This window comes from Sarcophilus harrisii, chromosome 2, assembly GCF_902635505.1.
Source record: "Sarcophilus harrisii chromosome 2, mSarHar1.11, whole genome shotgun sequence".
Classification (NCBI taxonomy): Eukaryota; Metazoa; Chordata; class Mammalia; order Dasyuromorphia; family Dasyuridae; genus Sarcophilus; species Sarcophilus harrisii.
This window is the reverse complement of record NC_045427.1, coordinates 146,331,587-146,352,566: the sequence shown is the minus strand read 5'-3', so window position 1 is coordinate 146,352,566 and position 20,980 is coordinate 146,331,587. Positions and strand designations below refer to the sequence as shown.

Sequence of the window (20,980 nt, the reverse complement as noted above, 5' to 3'; positions counted from 1 at the left end):
GACCCCAGTATAGTGGTATTGTTTAGACTAAATAGTCACTGAAGTTCCTTTCAATCAAAATTCTTTGGCTCTATGATATTGTGGTTCAGTTATGTCAAAATTCATATAGAAAGTAAGGATCCCTGTGGACTGAACATTGATTTAGAAAACCACATACCAACATTATCTGTGTTCTACTGTATTTTTGTTAAATATTTCCTAGTTACACTTTAGTCTGGTTCTGCAAGTTTTATATCTCTGCAGTGATTGATATCAAACCTAATATTATCGATAAAATTTGAGTTAAAAATTGTTTAATAAGCTCATAAGATAACTGGTTCATAGTTTTATTTGATTTGTTTTCTTGATTACCTCTAATAAAACATGTATATAATTTGTTTAATTCACTTTGTCATTAAGATGCTTATCATTAAAGGTACAATATACCAGCAGCTCCTGTTAAGAAAAAAACATTTTGTCCAAAAAATTTGAAGATTTTTACTAAAATTTTTGATATTTTTCCTAAAGAAAGCTAAGGTCACATAAATCTCTGAAGCAAATCCCATGTAAAAAGCAAGTTGACTATTGATAGTAAAAAATAAAAGTACATTTATATAACAGGTTATATAATAGCTATACATACCCTTCCTTGAAATTTCCCTATTTCTGTTGAGAACATCATCATCTAAATAACCAGGTTTACAACCTCAAAGTCATCCTTGAGTCCTCCCTCTCCTTCATCCTCATAGTCAGTCTATCCCAGCCCCATAAGATTTCTCACATTCATCCCATTCTCTCTGAATATATAATTATTACCATAGGATATTTATTATTTCTTTATAAATGACTGCAGTAGCATCTTATTTAGCTTCCTGATTTGTGTTTCTCCTATTTCTATGCAGAAAACAAATATAAATTTGAATGAAACATAGATCTGATGATTCTATTTTGATTGCAGAGAATATTAAAATTCCTCAATCTGGTAGTTAAAAATCTCACACCTTTCCAATGACAGTGGGAATAAAAGAAGACAAAAGATCTAGAGTTGGTTTGGTTTTGTTGGTTGTGGGAGGAAAGAAAGGAGAGGAAAATAGTCATACTCTATTAACCTCTATTTTAAAATCCTCTATTTGGCAGATATATATATATATTCCTTCTTTCCTCTCACATCACAGCCATTCTAGTGCAGATCCTTATCACCTCACACCTTGTCACAACCTTTTGGTTGATTTCCCTGCCTCAAGTTTTTCTCCACACAAGTCCATTATCCATTTATCTGTCAAAATAATTTTCCTAAAATTAAAAGCAAATTAAGAATAAGGTAGTTATTCCTTTCAGTTCTTGTTTATGATGTCATCCACCATAAGCAATGGTTCTTTGTCTTATTTTTACTTTTTTCTCAGTATTAATAAAAACAAACAATGAAATAAAAATTTAAAAAAATCTTTTTATTGTTGTTTTTAGCTTTCTTTGTCAATTGTAGTTCATTCTGAATTATAGTGTTCTTAATAGCATTCTTCCAGGACTTTGCTACACTTTTATATTTATATTTATAATATATGATTCGCCTTTATGTTTGCTCTATGTGATTTTTATTCTGTATGTATATGTTGCTCTTCCCTATTTTTTAAAGATAATCTTCTTGGAAGAAGGAACTGTTTCATTTTTGTCTATTTGCCCTTTATATGTTTGTGTGGCATATGAATGTGTGTGTATATACAGTGAACTCACAGAATATGGACTCTACCAACAATGCATTAATGTCCCAGATTTCCCACATCCCCTCAAACATTTATCGTTATCTTTTCCTGTCATCTTAGCCAGTCTGAGAGATGTAAAGTGGTTCCTTAGATTAGTTTTAATTTGCATTTCTCTAATCAACACTGATTTAGAACGTTTTTTCCTATGACTATAGATAGCTTTAATTTCATTATCTGAAAATTGAAAATTGGTAAATAACTTCTAGTCTTATAAATTTGACATAGTTCTTTAAATATTTTAGAAATAAGACCTTTACCAGAAATACTGGCTATAAAGATTTTCCCCCGCCTTTGTATTTCCCTTTTAATCTTGTTTTTGTTGGTTGGTTTGTTTATTTAATGTAATAAAAGTTGTCCATTTTGCCTTTCATAATGTTCTCTAGTTCTTCTTTGTTCATAAATTCCTCCCTTCTCCAAAGATATGAGAGGTAAATTATCTCTTGTTCTCCTAATTTGTTTATGTTATCATCCTTTATGCCCAAATCATGTATCTATTTTGACCTTATTTTGGTATAGGGTGTGAGATGTAGGTCTAGGTAGAGTTTCTGATGTATTATTTTTCAGTTTTCCCAACCAATTTTTGTTAAATATTGAGTTCTTATTCCAGAAGCTGGAGTTTGGGGGGTTATCGAACACTGAATTGTTGTAGGCATTGATTATTGTGTGGTGTGTATCTAATCTATTCTCTTGATCCATGACTATTTTTTAGTCAGTATCAAATGGTTTTGATGACTGTTGCTTTAGGTTTGTTACTACTAAGCCACCATCCTATTTTTTAAAATTAATTTCCTTGATATCTTTGACTTTTTGCTTTTCCAGATGAATTTTGCTGTCATTTTTTCTAATTCTGTAAAATAATTTTTGGCAGTTTGATTGGTATGGCACTGAACAAGCAAGTAGATTAGGCAGAATTGTCATTTTTATTATATTAACTTCACTCACCCATGAGCAATTGATATTTTAACAGTTGTTTAGATCCGACTTTGTTTGTGTGAGAAGTGTTTCATAATTGTGTCCATAGAGTTCTTTGGTGGTACAGCAGTTTTCCATTCTTCCAGTGTTGATCTTTCTGGGTAGCTTTGCTCAGACTTGACACATTTAGCTCAGTAGAGTCCTTCATCTCTCCTCTTGATAAATATGTGACACCTGTTACCTTCATATCAGAACAAATGGTAGTTTTTGTTTCATCCCTGATGTCATTGTGAATGTCCCGCTTCTCTACATTACAAATAATGCTTACTGTTAGTTTTTAAATAGATACTAATCATTATTCTAAGGAAAGTTCCTTTTATCTCTATGCTCTCTTGTGTTTTTAATACAAATGAGTGGTGTATTTTGTGAAAAGCTTTTTTCTGCATCTAATGAGATTATCATATGATTTCTGTTGATTTTGTTGTTGATATGATTGATTATGATTATACTGAGATATACATATACACACACATATGATTTATATTGATATGATATGATTCCTGATATTGAACCAGTCCTGCATTCCTGGTATAAATCCCACTTGGTCATATTTTATTTTCCTGGTAATAAGTTGTTGTAATCTCTTTGCTAATATTTTATTTAAAATTTTTGCATCAGTATTCATTAGGGATATTGATCTGCAATTTTCTTTATGTTTTGCCTCTTCCTGGTTTAGGTATCAGTACCTAAACTGATTTGTGTCATAAAAGGAATTTGAAAAGACTCCTTCTTTACCTATTTCTCCAAATGTATGTAGCATTTGTGTAGCATTGGAATTTATTAAATTATTATTATTGTTAAATTATTAAATTATTATTATTATTATTAAATAAATTGTAAATTTATGTAGCATTGGAATTAATTGGTTTTTTTTTTAAATATTTGGTAAATTCATTTATGAATCCATCTGGCCCTGGAGATTTTTTCTTAGGGAGTTCATTAATGGCTTAGTCAATTTCCTTTTCTGAAATGGGGCAATTGACGCAATCCACTTTCTCTTCTGTTAATCTGAGCAATTTATATTTTTGTAAATATTCATCCATTTCAGTTAGATTGTTGGATTTGCTGCCATATAATTGGGCAAAATAGCTCCTAACTATTGCTTTAATTTCTTTTTCATTAAGTTTACCCTTTTCATTTTTGATGTTGGTGATTTGATTTTTTTTTCCTTTCCTTTTTCTAACATTAATCAAAGGTTTATCTATTTTGTTGACTTTTTCATGAAACCAATTCTTATCTTTATTAATTAATTTCAATTTTATAAATCTCTCCTTTGAGTTTCAGAATTTCTAATTTGTTATTTAATTGGGTGGTTAATTTGTTCTTTTTTTTTAGTTGCCTGCTCAGTTCATTGATCTTCACTTTCTCTGTTTTATTCATATAGCTATTTAGAGATATAAAATTTCCCCTAAGAACTACTTTGGCTGCTTCCCATAGATTTTGGTATGTTGTCTCATTATTGTTATTCTCTTGGATAGAATTATCTGTTTTGCTTCTGTGATTTATTGTTTGACCCATTTATTTTTTAAAATTAGATTGTTTAATTTCCAATTGGTCTATCTTTCCTTAGCCTTTTATTGAATATAATTTTTATTGCATCATGGTTTGAAAAGGAAGCATTTACTATTTCTCTGCCTTTCTGCATTTGATTATGAATTTTTATGCCTTAATACATGGTCAGTTTTTTGCATAGGTGCTATATACTGCTAAGAAAAAAGTATGTTCCTTTTTGCACTTTAGAAGTTTCTGCACGGTACAGTACTGGACCTAGAGTCAGGCAAACTGATCTGCCTCTTCCTGAATTTGAATCCGGTCTCAAATACTTAATAGCTATGTGACTCTGGGCAAGTCACTTATTTGCCTCAATTTCCTTATATATTAAAAAATGACCTAGAGATGGAAATGGTGAACCACTCCAGTGTCTTTGCTAAGAAAACCCCAAATGGAGTCACAAAGAGTCAGACACTATTGAAATAACTCAACATCACTATCTCAGATCTTTGTTATTCTTGCTAGTTCTAAAATATTATAAACCCTTAATCTTCTTTCTCAGTTTTCATCTAATAATTTCTATATTTCTATAGTTGGATTAATCAGGTTTTTTCCATATGTTTGTTTTATATTTGTTGATGATTCTGAGCTAAATCTTATTCCTGAATTCTGATTACATAGAGTGTGTGTGTGTGTGTGTGTATGTGTGTGTATGTGTGTAGGTAGAACTATAATATGCTACCTAACATAGGATCATATACCTAGAACTAGAAGGAATATTAGAAGCTGTCAAGTCCAACTCACTCATGTTACTGAGGAAACAGAAGCTCAGAGAGAAAATGTGATTTTTCTAGCATCACACAACTGGCAATTGAAATCAGGTTCAAACTTGGATTTTCCTAACTCTGTTTAGCCTTTTCTTCACTAGCCTCAGTCTGGCACAGAAATTTCATCAGATTTCAAAAGAGGCTAAAGATGAAAAAAAGCAAAATTGCTCTTCAATCTCCTATTTAATAAGAGTTTTGAATTTATTTCAGGTATGGTTACCTTTGGACCACATTAATAACTCCATGAGCTATTTTTAGCAGCAATTGTTAGCAACAAAATGATTGACTAAATTTTGGGGAACAAAGTCCTCCATTGTTAAAATTAAATATTTTAAATATTCTGGTGGAACTGACTGGAGGTACAGAGAGATTCATTGCATCTTCCAACTTGGTGCTGGCTGGAGGCTGAAGAAAGCAGAGGCAGAAGCCAAGGACAAAGCTGCAAGATCTCTTGGAGACAGGCAGAGAGATAGGCCTCAACTAACTGGACTATTTTGGAAGGAGAAATAAACGTTTGCAATTTTTACCAGCTGGCTGCGATTTTAGAGTAATTATTTATTTCAATAAGGCCGCCTCCAGGAAAACCACCACATTTTGGTGGTTTGGTGGTTAAAGTAATTCTTTAAATTACTTTTTCTAAGTATTTTCACACTCTCAAATTCCTTGAAATATCTTGAAATGATACAATATTGTATGAAGGGCATTTAATTGAACAAACTTTTAAAATAATGGTGCTTAGAAATTATGTGAATTGAAGGTAAAAAAAAATCAATTTCTGGCTTTCCCTAGTGGGAAATTGGAATGTTTTCTATTAGTGTGCCTAAGTCCATTCTAGGATCACACATTTGAAAAATGGAAATACATATCTTTGATTATATGCAAGATAAAAAATTTTTTTATCATTATTATTGACCATAAAATGTTTTTGTCTTTGTGCTTCATGATTGACGTGTTTGCTACAGCAAGGATATTATAGTTCAAGAGTATAGCTCAGCTTAGTTGGATGGAATGGGGCATGGTTATTCTGTAACCCTGGGAAAAATAGGCGCAGAACTTGAAGTATTTTAGAGGATTCTAAAAGAAATTCGAAAGTAAACAATTTTTAGAAACATCTTTTATTTGGATTTTCTATTTCTCTATGGTGATTTTGTCCTTAAAATGATCATATTGATTGTTTATCTGCTACTTTGGTTTGAAACAGAAGATAATTATCTCCAAATTAATAAATTGGATTCTCTGTAGGTAAATCACTTGATTTATGTCTGTTTCGGTTTTCTCACATGAAAATGAGAATAATTATAGTACCTGCTTTTAAAGTTATAAAGTCACTGCGAAAAACTTAGACCCTTAGTTTTTCTTTTATTATTATAATATGGCAGTTCCATAGTATTTTATGATTTTCAAAGAACTTTGTATGATTCTTTTATTTGATTTTCTCTTTTGATTTTTCTGTGCTGTTTTATTTTTATAATGATGTATTATTCTCATTTTCTTAATCAGGAAACTAAGGAATAGAAATGAAGAATACATAACTTGTCTAAGATATAAACTAACAGTGACACAGAAGGTATTGTTTTGGAAGATTCAATGTTCTATATTTCTTGTCCAACTACCATTCTGTTCTGGAAACCTACTCTAACAAGTGTCTGGATTTCAAAGTTTGTTCCTCCCACCCCCGAGCCCCAAGAAAATAAATAGTGAGTAGAGATGTCAACATAGCAATTAACTCTAGCAATTGTGACTATCCTAATAAAAATCTCCTTTTTTCCAAGATCCTTTATTTTGACCAAACATAGCTTTTAGTAGTGTTGTGGCTGTTACTTAAAACTAGGTTAAACTCCTTCCAATTAAACTGACACAGTTGTAGGTGAAACAGTGTGCACTTAGTCATTCATTTATCTACATTTTCCCTTCTCTTTCCTTATTTCCTATGTGCTGTATGCCACTCCTCACACATAGCTCTCTTCATTTTAGACTTACTTAGACCTTCTCTTTTTTCTTTATAATTTCTCTCTCTTAGTAAATTTATCAGGCTATATAGGTTTAATTATCATATCTAAGCTAATGATTCCTTGTTCTATATGTAGCTGAGCTCCAGTCCAAAACACTGTTATACATTTCAAACTGTATGTTCTATAGAGTTCTCAAATTCATAATGTCCAAAGAACTTAAGTACAACCTTCTTCTGAACATAACAGTTTCTGTTGAGGTGGCTCACCTCTACTTCTTGGAATTCCGCATTCCTTTAAGGCTCAGCTTAAGTTCTACTTTTTGTGTGAAGCCCTTCCTGATTCTCTGATCTCTTGATCTACTAATGCTCCTTCAAATTATTGTATATTTATTTTGTAAACATTTATGTATATACATGGATTTTTCCTTGTTAGATTATAACCTCCTCTTATATTTCACATATCTTTGTAACTATATTTGTAATCTAGTTTCATAAATGCTTGTTGATAAGTGAATGCTTTTGCCCATTCCTTAATATCAACATGCCAAAAAACCATCAATTTAGCAAACATTTCTAAATAACATTAATAACTTTTATAGAAAAACTGTAACTACTAGTAAGGTACTAAAGGCTTAGTATTTTTGAATATATGTAACAATGGAAAAGTAATTAGTATCAATCTCATGAGTTATCTAGCTCCTAAAAAGGGACAGTGAAACAGATATTATTGTGGTTAAAAAGCTTTTTCTAATTGTTTTATCTTTTTCTTAATAACAGAATGGAGAAAAAGAAAATTTTGATGAGATCCAAAGTGGCTGCTTCAAACCTTCTGAGTGCCTTACATTCTCTCTATCAATTTGGTCATTTCTGTGATGTAATTGTTCATACAGTACATCTTGGAATCCAGGAAGAGTTTTTGGTACATAAAGCAGTCTTGGCTGCTTCAAGCAACTATTTTAAAGGCCTTTTTCTAAGTGATGAGATGTCAGATATTAAGAGATGCACTGTTGTTTTAGATGACATTTACACAGAGGAATTCACATCCTTTCTGGAATTCATCTATACTGCAAAAATTGAGATTGAACCAGAGAAACTGCATCGAATGAGAGAGGTGGCAGAGAGACTTGAATGCAAGGACCTGCTTGACATTTGTGAGGAAATGAAAACAGAAAGTAAAATGAATAGCTTGGATTTAAGTCTCCATTTGAAAACTCTGGTGTGTGAAAATGGTGGGGCTTCATGGGTCTGTGATCAGCATGCTCATCAGACCAAACTCAGTGATTCTTCACCAATAGTAGTGGCACCTGTGAAAAGAAAACTCTGGGATATGCAGAAACACAGAACATTGTTAACAGGCAGTTCAGATCAAGCTTGCATGGTTGTAACTGATGTGAAAAGTGGAATAGCCAAGATAGTGAAGCAGAAAAGAACAAAACCCACTGAGAACTATAACACAGAAGTAATCAATTCAGAAGGGCAAAAAAGCCACCCTTCTTTGTGTGGGTTGGAGGCCAAAGAAGATTGTTTAGTCATCAGGAATGTATTATCTGAGCGAGATGAGGATGAGAATTCTCATATTTCCCAGCCTCTGAACTCAAATGAATGCAGCAACATACTGCAGGATTTGCCTCAGGTGTCTACAAAAACCTATGAATGTGAAAAATGTGAACAATCTTTCCCTTTCATCAAATCATATCAGGCACACATGGACATTGAACATGGGATTAAAGTTGTCATCAAGTACAGCTGTAATGTGTGTGACCAACTTTTTTCCAATCGTCAGAACCTCCGGCAACACCGACTCACAGTTCATAATGATGAACGGCATTTCCCTTGCATGTTTTGTGACAAGAAGTTTAAACGTCAAAAGGACATAAAATGTCATGTACAAAGAGTGCATGAAAAGAAAAGGAATCCTCAGGCTTGTCCCTACTGTGACAAGGTCATCTCTTCCAAATGTGGCCTGACTGTTCACATTAGAACCCACACAGGAGAAAAACCTTATAGATGTGGCTATTGTGCTGCAAGTTTTGCCCAGAGGTCTGCTTACAATACTCATGTAAGGTACATTTTGTGTATGTATGTCTGGACACAGGTATTGACATGTGTGCCCAAGATTAGTTATCTTTATTTTCAATTTATTGCATTATTTGGCTTGATCATGAGAGATCTCAGGTGGGAAAGATAAATAAAGATTTAAATATCAGATACACATTTTTAAGAGTTAGGGAAAAGCCTGTGATAATTGTCTTTGGTATATATTCATTGTAGTCTTAGCAAAATCTTTAAATAAAGTAACAGGTGTGTTTAATCATATAAGATAAAAAATAACAAATTTTAATTTAGGTTCTGCACATTGAAATTATCTATTGATACTACAAATAATAAGATAACTTAACCAGAGTAAAGTATATTGGATGTATCAACATTAAACTTGGACACTTCTTATATGTAAGCTATTCTGCATGTCACACTCAATTCATGTTGAGTTTGTATTCCATAAATAATCCATAAAATCCCTCAGGTCTTTTCAAACTATCAAAAAATACATCTCTAATTTTTTGAACCCAAGTGTTAAGACTTTATGAGGATAGAAGGGCTCTTGGCATGCTATGGTCCATGAGATTATGAAGAGTTAGATGTGATTGAATGACTGAACAACAAGAAGTTAGATTTTACCCGTACTTATCTTCTCATATTTGGCCCAAATGTTATTTTAACATATTCAAATCTTTCTGAATTCTGAGTTATCTAGTGTATTAGCATTCCTTACTGGCTTTATTTCATTGGTATGTCTGACAGACATGTTATCTGTGCCTTTAAGTTATTCATAAAAACATGTAAACAGTACAGAGCCAAACATATATCCCTCAGGCACTCCACTAGAGACCAAAATCCAAGCTGAATTGAACAATTAGTAATTATAGTTTGGAAATTAAACTAATTTTGGATCCACCTAATAATAATATTCTCAACTCTCTCACAAACATAGTCAAAGAGGCTTTATCAAATGTTTATTAAAATCTATATAAACTACAGCACTCTTCTGATCAAAAGGAAATAAAGCATTCTGGCATGATTTATAATTTTATCAAAGAAAAAAGTCAAGGCCACTGGCCTAAGTTTTGTAGACTTCACTGTTTTGAAAATTGGGGAAATATTTGCCCTTTTCCAGTTTTCTAATCTCTTTTCCATTCTCCCTGATTTTTTAAAGATCACTTTTTAAAATCATATTTACCAACACTTTTATTATTTTTTTATTAAATAACTTTTTATTGACAGAACCTATGCCAGGGTAATTTTTTACAACATTATCCCTTGCACTCACTTCTGTTCCGATTTTTCCCCTCCCTCCCTCCGCCCTCTCCCCAAAGATGGCAAGCAGTCCTATACATGTTAAATAGATTACAGTAGATCTTGGATACAATATACGTGTGCAGAACTGAACAGTTTTCTTGTTGTTCAGGGAGAATTGGATTTAGAAGGTATAAATAACCTGGGAAGAAGAACAAAAATGCAAGCAGTTTACATTCATTTCCTAGTGTTCATTCTTTGGGTGTAGTTACCAACACTTTTAGTACAATGAGGTGGCATGAAGCAAGAAATAGAGATTCAGACTTTTTGTTCTTTTCTCTGCACCACTCTTCCTGATAGATACATTAAGTAGCTCTCCTTTCTTTTCGTAGTGGCAGGGAGGTAGCACAGTGTAGCTGGGCTTGGAGTCAGGAAGATCTGAGATCAGATGCAGTCTCACATACTTACTAGCTTTATGACTTTCAGCAAGTCATTCAGCTTCAGTCTTTTTCAGTTTCTTCATCTATAAATGGATATAACAGTAACACTGACCTCCTAGGGCTGTTGTAAGAATAAGATATTTGTAAAGCATTTTAAAAACCTTTACACATTATATAAATGTAGATGTTGATATTTTTACTGTAGAGTTTATCTGGACTACCATATCCTGTTCTGTAATATTCTTTTCTGATTATTCACATCCTTTATTTTCATATTGAAATCTTATGTTTTTATTAATAGAACAACTTCCTTTTCTCTCTCTCTCTCTTTTTCTCCCTGAGGCAATTGGGGTTAAGTAACTTGCCCAGAGTCACACAGCTAGGAAATGTTAAGTGTTGAAGGTCAAATTTAAACTCAGGTCCTCCTGACTTCAGGGCTGGTGCTCTATCCACTGTGCCACCTAGATGTCCCTAGAACACTTTCTTTTTCATTTGATAACCTTTAGAGTAAAGAGACATCCCCTTACTTTCTGAGAGAGAATAGGCTGCACTTTGAGCTTAGATAGCCAGTGCGGAGCCCTATCAGCACTCCTCCTTACTTCAGGAATGATTATATGATTTCACTTCCACTCCACACTCCTTCTCTTCATAGGGATTACATCAATGCTCCTAACAATATTCCAATGATGATGAGATATTGTACGAGAAGGAACTTTTAAAGCTCACCATACCCCCGTTGTCCAAAAAGGACTACACTCCTTGGTAGACTCATAGAATTTGAGTTGAAAAGCAGAAGCCATATAGTCCAAATCATCCTCCTTTTCTTAATCCTCCCCCTCCTCTTTCTTCTATTCCTCCTCCTCTTCTTCCTTCTCCTCTTCCTATTTCTTCACTATACTCCTTAAATCATCTAAACTTGCTGTTCTACTTCTCTCTTTTTTTTTTCTAATTTCTCTGCTTTCCAGCTTCCAACTTCTCTCCAAAGTTTCCAATGCTGTCATAATTAATTACTGAATCTAAAAGCCTTTTCTCAATGTTCATCCCTTTGGATCTTTCTGCATCTTTGACACTGCTGATCACCCTGTTTATGTAGAATCCTTATGTCTAGGTTTCCATGACACTGCTCCCTCTGGTTCTCCTCCCACCTTTCTGATTTCTCCTTAGTCTCCTTTGCTGGATTTTCATCTGTGTCGTTCCTGGGTGACTCTCAGAACTCTGTCCTGTCCTATTCTCTTTTTCATTTATACTATTTCACTTAGTATTTCATTACCTTTTATGGGTTCAATTATTATATTTATGCTGATAATATCTATATTTCTACCCCAGTTTTCTCCAGAGCTCCAAATCCAATTGAAGCCATTCTGTAGACATCTTAATCTTAACATGTCTATAAGAGAACAGATTATCACCCCAGACTCCCTTCTTCTTGACTTTCTCACAAGGAGGGGAAAAAAAACCTTGCAAAACCTATTCATACATTAAAAATATCTGATATTATAAAAATGTTCCACACTCATGGATTTCTCATTTCTGCAAAGATTTATAGGAGGAAAAGAAATCATTTCATAACTCTTTGGGGCCAAAATCATTCTTTATACTTTCATAATATTACATTTTTGACTGCCTTATGGTTGGTCTTTCCATTTGCATTGCTTTGGTCACTGTGTATAGTCTTCCCTCAATATTAGGGTTTCACATTTGTGGTTTTGGTCATTTGTGGACTGGCTATCTATAATTAAGTGTGAATTTTTGGATATCGATGGCATACTGGGGAAAATCACAGATGACACAAGTATATAAAGAAAACTAAAAAAAATTGGTAAGTCATAAATTCATTAATACTGTTTATTAATCTTTTTCAATCATGTACTACCATAAGTATACATACATGAATTTATTACGTTAAATTTTGTTAAAAAACTTTCAGCACACTAAAGACCTATAAGCTGCACACTTTCTTTGGAAATGCTTCCTTTTGTCTCTGCTATCTAGACTCATTTATGTGATTTTTCTCCTGCAGTGACAGTTATATCTTGTACTTTTTAAAAAAGGAAATTTGTGAAGCACTTGCTGCAGTTATGTTGGGGGCTCCATGTGTAGTATGTGAGATACTATATAGTATATGAGATACTAATGTGTCTTGAGACCATAGAAACTACAACTTTTCAATGGGTGCATTGTGTTATTTTACTTGTTTTTTGTGTTAAATAAGATGATCAGGATTATTAAAACTAAAGGTTGGGGTGGGACCTAGAATTATTTGTGATTTTTCACATTCATGGGAGTTTTGTATCCCAACCCCTGCAAATGTTGAGGGATGACTTGTATATTGTTTTCCTGGTTCTACTTACTTTATTCTGTATCATGTAAATTTTTACATAAATCTATGTTCCTCATGTTAATTATTTCTTACAAAACAATAATTTTCCATTCAATTAATGTACCACAATTTATTGAGCCATTCTCTCGTTGATGGGCGTTTATTTTGTTTCTAGTTCTGTGCATTACAAAAAGTGCTGTTATAAATACTTTGGTATGCAACCTATTTTTGTCAGTGACTCTTTGGAGTATATGTTTAGCAGTGGGTCAAAGGTTATAAACATTTTAATCCCCAGAATGTTTTCTATCAGTTGACAACTTCATAAAGATCAGTCTTAGTATTAGTATTAGTAAAGAGCAAGCCCATTATTCTATCTAATGTGTATAGTTATTCACCTAGTTATACAAGTTATACAAGATTACTGGGATTTGAACCCAACTTGTCTGATCCTAAATGGAACACTCTTTCTGCTATACAGTTATCCAAAATACATACTTCATCAGTGGCAGATCCAGTGTTTTAGAATCCATGTGACCAGACTTATAGTCCATAGTTTTCACTACAAAAGATTTTTGTAAAGGAATATTGCCATATTAGTCCAAGATTCCTACTAGTTTTCTGAGAGCACTCACTTTCCTATTATTCCATTGTTATGGATAAATGGAAGACCATTAAGGAATGAGATATTCTCTTCTAAATTAGGAGGAAATCATATTAACTTTGTAGGGCACTGTATGCTAAGTTAGAATCAAAAATGTTTTAAAACTTAGTCTCTTCAACTATTGCAGAATTACTTCCATAAGTGAAGAGATAGCCTACACACAAGACATTCATGTAAATGTTTTTACCTACTATAAGTTGCATTTTGTTGTGTTCTTTTCCCCTACAGAAAAATACATGAATCAAAACAAGATAGAAAAACTATGCCAGTATATTGGATGGTTGTTCCACCTCCTAGCAGATCAAAGACAGCAGACTATGAAATAGATTTCACTAAAGAAACATGGGAACAGTCTTCAGGTAATAGTTTACCATTGGGAACCAGCAACAAAGACACCCTCAACTATGAAGATGCTGGCAATTCATCTAATGCAATTGATTCTAGTAATGAAACAGAAAAAAAGGAAAATGAAAAAAATGATGACAGAGAAACTGAAGTGAATAAAGGAGATGAGGATGAAAAATCAAGTGTTAAAGGAGAAGAGGAAGGAGATTATGATGCTGGTTTTTCTGAAGTAGAAATGAATGATAGCAAAGATAATGAAGTTGTCTGTACAGATGATGACTTTTCAAATGAAAAAGATGCAGAAGATAATGAATCAGATGAAAATTTTAAGAGAAAGGAAGTAAATAATATGACAGTAATGAAGAAGCCAACTTATGTTATAACTTGTGATAAGTGTGATCAACAGTTTGTATCCCGGAAAAAATATGTGGATCACTGTAAAGATGTACATCAGTCCCTTCCTGGAAAAGTCTATCAGTGTGATATCTGTAGCAAATCCTTCGCTAGTTATAATAGTTGTAAAGAGCATCGAGCGTGTGTGCATACAGAAGAGAGGCAGTTTGCTTGCACTCTCTGTAATGCTACTTTCAAACGAAAGAGAGATGTAAGAACACATTACATGCGAAAGCATGAAGGAAGAGTAAAACGACCACTTTGTTCAGTGTGTGGCAAAATTTTGAGTTCTAGAACAGCGCTGGTATTCCATATGAGAACCCACACAGGAGAGAAACCTTATGAATGTGGTGTCTGCCATGCTAAATTTGCTCAACCATCCCAACTTAAAATTCACACAAGGTTAGCCTTTGCAAACCTTTCTTTTCTTTACTCATCTATTTCTGCCCCCCATTTTTTCATGATTGTTTTTCTTGAATTAACTTACAATACTGGTATAATATTTCTATCAGTGCGGATGAATTAAAAATAATTCTTTTTTTTTTCCTGAGGCAATTGGGGATAAGTGACTTGCCCAGGGTCACACAGCTAGGAAGTATTAAGTGTCTAAGGCCAGATTTGAATTCAGGTCCTCCTGACTTCAGGGCTGATGCTCTATCCACTACACCACCTAGCTGGCCTCAAATAATTCATTTTTAATTGTTTGCCAAATATAACTATAAAATTATTTTATTAAAATGGGAAATTTAATAAATGAATTATTTTTAGCAAGAGTTGGAATCAAACCATTTAAACATATAATTTTAAATTGTTATTCTATCCTTCTTAAAGATTCAATTTTATAATATATTCCTAAAAAGTTACATTTAAAGAGATAATTTTGGGGATGTTTTGTATCCAGTGTCTGTTTTTCTGTCTGTAATCTTCAAGGGAACATTCTGTGAAATGCAAAGATAAGAAACAATCAGTTTTTAGATTTAATTAAATGTGGTATAGCAGGTTTAATTTGTTTTTTGGTTCTTAAAATGTGGCAATCAATATTATCTAGCATTAGTTTTTAATTTCCAGTTGCTTTAAAAGAAAAGCATAAAAAATCAAATAAGAATGTATTTTCTAATACAGGTATGCTGGGGTTATGATTATATTATCTTAAACCTTTATCCATATCTAAACATCCTCATTTGATTCATTCTTAATTTTCTCAGTCTGCATAATCAAATGTAGGACCCAAACTCTAAATTATTAAGGATGATAGAGGTGTACTTAGTCATAGGATTTAGATCTTTCAAGAATCTTAGATGTTTTCTAGTTTTTCTTTAGATGTACATGAGGAACTGAGGCCCACAGAGGTGAAGTACCTCATCTAAAATGAGACAAATCATAATCAACAAAGGTCCTCCAATTTCAGTTTTACATTTTGGCAGTTATATCATTCTGCTTTCCTTAAGAGTTAGATGTAATGGTTGAAATTTGAAATATCCATCAACACCTAAATAGCATGACCTGTGGATTGTATTTTATTTTCTTTTATGTTTATTTTTATTTTCTTTTACATCAACATCATATCTGTAATGCCTTTTCTTATCCAGGAAGCCATAATTTGTAAAAATAAATTAATAAAAAAAGAAAAAAAATCAACAAAACTAATCAATCTATTATCAACAAAATTTGAAATACGACATGCCAAACAATAGTTATATCCACAAATTAGGAAGAAGAAATATAAATCATTTTTATAAATCCATTATAAATTATTTCTATATATAATACATTTTTCTCAATAAAATAAGTTCAATATAAAATAATCTATACATCTTATGCAACTATTGAAATATGCATACTTTTTTCTTTACTTCTTGGAAACAGGTCTCATACTGGAGAAAAGCCATATATTTGTGAGGATTGTGGAGCTAGCTTTGCAGATAAAGGAAAATTAAATGGCCACAAGCGGACTCATACAGGTTTGTATTCAAGATCATAGGCTTGTAATATCTTCATGTGTAGCATGAACCCTAACTTGATATCTGGAAATATTCCTCTATATATTCAAGTGATTAGATTAGAATTGATTTTTACCACATATATAAATTGATATACTGGGGTTTAACAAAAACAACATGTTATTTACAATAAAAATTCTGCCTTACAAGTTGAAAATTTATATACAATTTGGGACTAAAAGCTAGGCATGGTATATAATATGTTTTTATGAAATACTTCTTGGTTGATTCAGGAAGTTTATGCCAGAATTGGTGAAATGTGGTAATTTTCTTGAGCTTTCCATCCTTAGTTTTTATTTGAAGTAGAGAAGTATAAAAAATTTAGAAAACTGAATAGAATCCATTCTAGATTAATCAAATATAAACTTATTTTAGTAATTTAAAATACTGTGTAAAAGGCACAAATGTTTCAATTATGCAAAAATAATCCAAAATTTTAAATGCAGGAAATCTTATAATGTAAACCATGATTATGGTAAGCTGAATCAAGTTCTATATTGCCTTAAAAATTTTTCAAAACTCCTAAAATGGTATTAAAAATTAATCCAGAAACAAAATAGTGTCTTCTAAATATCAGAATTTTGAGTGGGGAGGGGGGCGGGGCGGGGCGGGGGGCGGTGAGGCGATTGGGATTAAGTGACTTGCCCAGGGTCGTACAACTAGGAAGTGTTAAGTGTCTAAGACCACATTTGAACTCGGGTCCTCCTGACTTCAGTGCTGCTGCTCTATCCACTGTGACACCTAGCTGCCCCATGAATATCAACATTTTACTAACGTTGTATAGGGGCAAGCCATGAAGCAATTTGCTGAATTCACAATGAATAACAGACAGGGTAGTTAAGAGGGACATATTGGATCTGAGCAGAGTATAACACATAACCCATGAACCTCAAAAAAAAAACCCCAAAACACAAAGAGTTTAAGAAAGAATTTAATTAAATGCGATAGAAAAAAAGATAAATTAGTTATTAGTAACAAAGATAATGAATGACATGTGAACAGTCTGAGTATTCCACTGAGATGCTTGTACTATGCAGAGAAAATAATAAAGGCTTCCAGCACATTGGTGAATTCTTGAGGTGAATTTATGAGGGGACACTTCTGAAAAATGGTGACATTTGTGATATATTCACTTTTCTAGTTTCAGATATTGATTTCAAAACATTTCAGCTATTGAAATATGCCTCAGTACTCCTTTAAAAAGTGGTCAAAAATGTATATGCTACTTATCTCACTTAGACATTTATTGTGATACTTTATAATCACAAATAATGGCTTTGAGAAAGTGTTTTATCTAATAAAGGATTAGTGATCTGTAATAAAAATAAATCATTTTTTATTGATTACTGAAAAGGTTGTGATTACACAAATAAGTGACCAGAATTTAATTTCAGTTTCTTAAAAAATAAGTCGAAATTAATGTTTGCAGATGACAGTGACCATTCAATCAATTAACACTTATTAAGCCTCTGTTATATGCTCTGTTAAGCACTGAGATCACAAGAGGCAAGCAAAATACAATCCATTCTGTGCTTATAGAGCTTACCATTTTCATGAGGAAAACATGTACAAACAAGATATAAACAGGATCAATTAAAGATAACCAAGTGAAAGAAAATATTAGCATTAAGAGAGATCAGGGAGGACTTCTTATAAAAGGAGGGATTTTTATTGGGACTTGAAGGAAACTAAGAAGTGAAGATGAGGAATGTTGGGATATGAAATATCTTGTGGGAGGAGTAGCAGGGAGACAGTTTCACTACACCCACTGTTGAAGTATCTACAAACATTGGAAAGTAGGAGGGGGGAGGTTATGATGGAATTGGTGGCAAAATGAGGATTTTATATTTGATCTTGGAGATAGAGAGCTACTGGTGTTTACTGAGCAGTAGATGACATGGTAGACCTATGTCTTCGGAAGATCAATTTGATAGCTAAGTAGAGGATGGATTGTAGTGGTGAGACGTGAAATGCAGATAAATGAATAGCTGTTTCAGGTAGCAAGTAGGAATAGATGCCAAGTGTTTACCCTAGGGTAACAGCAGTCAGATGAGAGGTGGGGGCTTATGCAAAAAATGGCAGTAGGACTTGGCAAGAGATTGAATTTAGGAATGAGACATACAGAATAAAGATACCTTGATGTTAAACTTGGATGACTGAAAAGATGGTGGTAAGCTTGATAGTCACAAGGAAGAGGGAAGACGACCAGATAAGACATTTCTCTTCTAAGCACAGTATGTGCTTTACAAGATTTAAAAAAAAACAAAAACAAAAACAAACTCTTTGAAGGAACATTTAGTATGTCATTCCAGTTTCTTCAAAAAATGGCTTAGGAATGCATAAATAAAAGTGATTAGTTTTCCTCATGCCTAAATAGAGAATAAGAGAAACATGGACAAAATTGCAGTATGAAAATTTTATAGTGAAGAGGACAGCAATTTAAAAGCAAGAGAAATGTTATCTATGAAGGTTAAAGATACTTATACTTCCAGCTCCTGAATTATAATGAAAGATTCAATGACAGAACTGCTTATAAACACATTTGCAATAGATTAGGTTCAAGGGATAAAACAGTCAACAAATATAGCAACCTAGTCTTTGAAAACCCAAAGATCCCAGCTTTTGGGATAAGAACTTACTGTTTGATAAAAATTGCTGGGAAAATTGGAAACTAATATGGCAGAAACTAGGCATTGATCCCTACTTAACGCCGTACACCAAGATAAGGTCAAAATGGGTTCATGACCTAGGCATAAAGAATGAAATTATTAATAAATTAGAGGAACATAGGATAGTTTACCTCTCAGACCTGTGGAAGGGGAAGGTCTTTATGACCAAAGCAGAACTAGAGATCATTACTGATCACAAAATAGAAAATTTCGATTATACCAAACTGAAAAGTTTTTGTACAAACAAAACTAATGCAGACAAGATTAGAAGGGAAGCAATAAACTGGGAAAATATTTTTACAGTCAAAGGTTCTGATAAAGGCCTCATTTCCAAAATATATAGAGAATTAACTCTAATTTATAAAAAATCAAGCCATTCTCCAATTGAAAAATGGTCAAAGGATATGAACAGACAATTCTCAGATGAAGAAATTGAAACTATTTCTAGTCATATGAAAAGATGCTCCAAGTCATTATTAATCAGAGAAATGCAAATTAAGACAACTCTAAGATACCACTACACACCTGTCAGATTGGCTAAGATGACAGGAAAAAATAATGATGATTGTTGGAGGGGATGCGGGAAAACTGGGACATTGATGCATTGTTGGTGGAGTTGTGAACGAATCCAACCATTTTGGAGAGTAGTTTGGAACTATGCTCAAAAAGTTATCAAACTGTGCATACCCTTTGATCCAGCAGTGTTACTACTGGGATTATATCCCAAAGAGATTATAAAGAAGGGAAAGGGACCTGTATGTGCACGAATGTTTGTGGCAGCCCTTTTTGTAGTGGCTAGAAACTGGAAACTGAATGGATGTCCATCAGTTGGAGAATGGCTGAATAAATTGTGGTATATGAAAATTATGGAATATTACTGTTCTGTAAGAAATGACCAACAGGATGATTTCAGAAAGGCCTGGAGAGACTTACACGAACTGATGCTGAGTGAAATGAGCAGGACCAGGAGATCATTATATACTTCAACAACAATACTATATGATGACCAGTTCTGATGGACCAGGCCATCCTCAGCAACGAGATCAACCAAATCATTTCTAATGGAGCAGTAATGAACTGAACTAGCTATGCCCAGAAAAAGAACTCTGGGAGATGACTAAAAACCATTACATTGAATTCCCAATCCCTATATTTATGCACACCTGCATTTTTGATTTCCTTCACAAGCTAATTGTACAATATTTCAGAGTCTGATTCTTTTTGTACAGCAAAATAACGTTTTGGTCATGTATACTTATTGTGTATCTAATTTATATTTTAACATATTTAACATCTACTGGTCATCCTGCCATCTAGGGGAGGGGGTGGGGGGAGGGTAAGAGGTGAAAAATTGGAACAAGAGGTTTGGCAATTGTTAATGCTGTAAAGTTACCCATGTATATATCCTGTAAATAAAAGGCTATTAAATTAAAAAAAAAAAAAGTCAAGGATGGAATCAAGAAATAAATTGATCTCTTGAGAAAGATGATTAAATGATTAACAAATAGGAAAAAAAATAAAAAATAAACACATTTGCAAGTCTTTGACTTTATTTTATAATTTTAGGAGAACGTCTCTTTAAATGTGATGTCTGTGGAAAACATTTTGCCACCAATGAATACTTAAAATGCCACAAACGATGTCATATGGGAGCTAAGCCTTATAAATGTGATGTGTGTGGAAAAACATTTGGATTGAGAGCCTCCTTAGCTCAACATAGCAATGTTCATGCAGGTAAAGATATACTTAAAGAACAGAGCAAATAAGGCATTTCCTTTAGAAATCAAGTTTTGATATTTACTAAAGCATTAACATTTTTCTTATACAGGGTATTCTAAGAGTTTTTGTACAGTTTAAATTTTTTAAATTTATCTTTTA

The 20,980-nt window shown here is 33.0% G+C and overlaps 1 protein-coding gene across 7 annotated transcripts in view; it reads left to right on the top strand.

The window, feature by feature from the left end:
- The window catches only part of LOC100915468 (GDNF-inducible zinc finger protein 1), a 35,481-nt gene that overhangs the window by 8,936 nt on the left and 5,565 nt on the right, over positions 1-20,980 (top strand). For 3 of the 7 annotated variants that reach the window (XM_031951018.1, XM_031951017.1, XM_031951023.1), the window contains exons 2-6: positions 6,530-6,726; positions 7,758-9,044; positions 13,924-14,835; positions 16,300-16,394; positions 20,669-20,836. In XM_031951018.1, coding sequence (XP_031806878.1) covers positions 7,759-9,044; positions 13,924-14,835; positions 16,300-16,394; positions 20,669-20,836 — 2,461 coding nt within the window. In that variant the 5' untranslated portion in view covers positions 6,530-6,726; position 7,758. The remainder of the gene's footprint in view (positions 1-6,529; positions 6,727-7,757; positions 9,045-13,923; positions 14,836-16,299; positions 16,395-20,668; positions 20,837-20,980) is intronic. The other 4 variants (XM_031951020.1, XM_031951019.1, XM_031951022.1 and 1 more) reach the window with 2 other exon arrangements.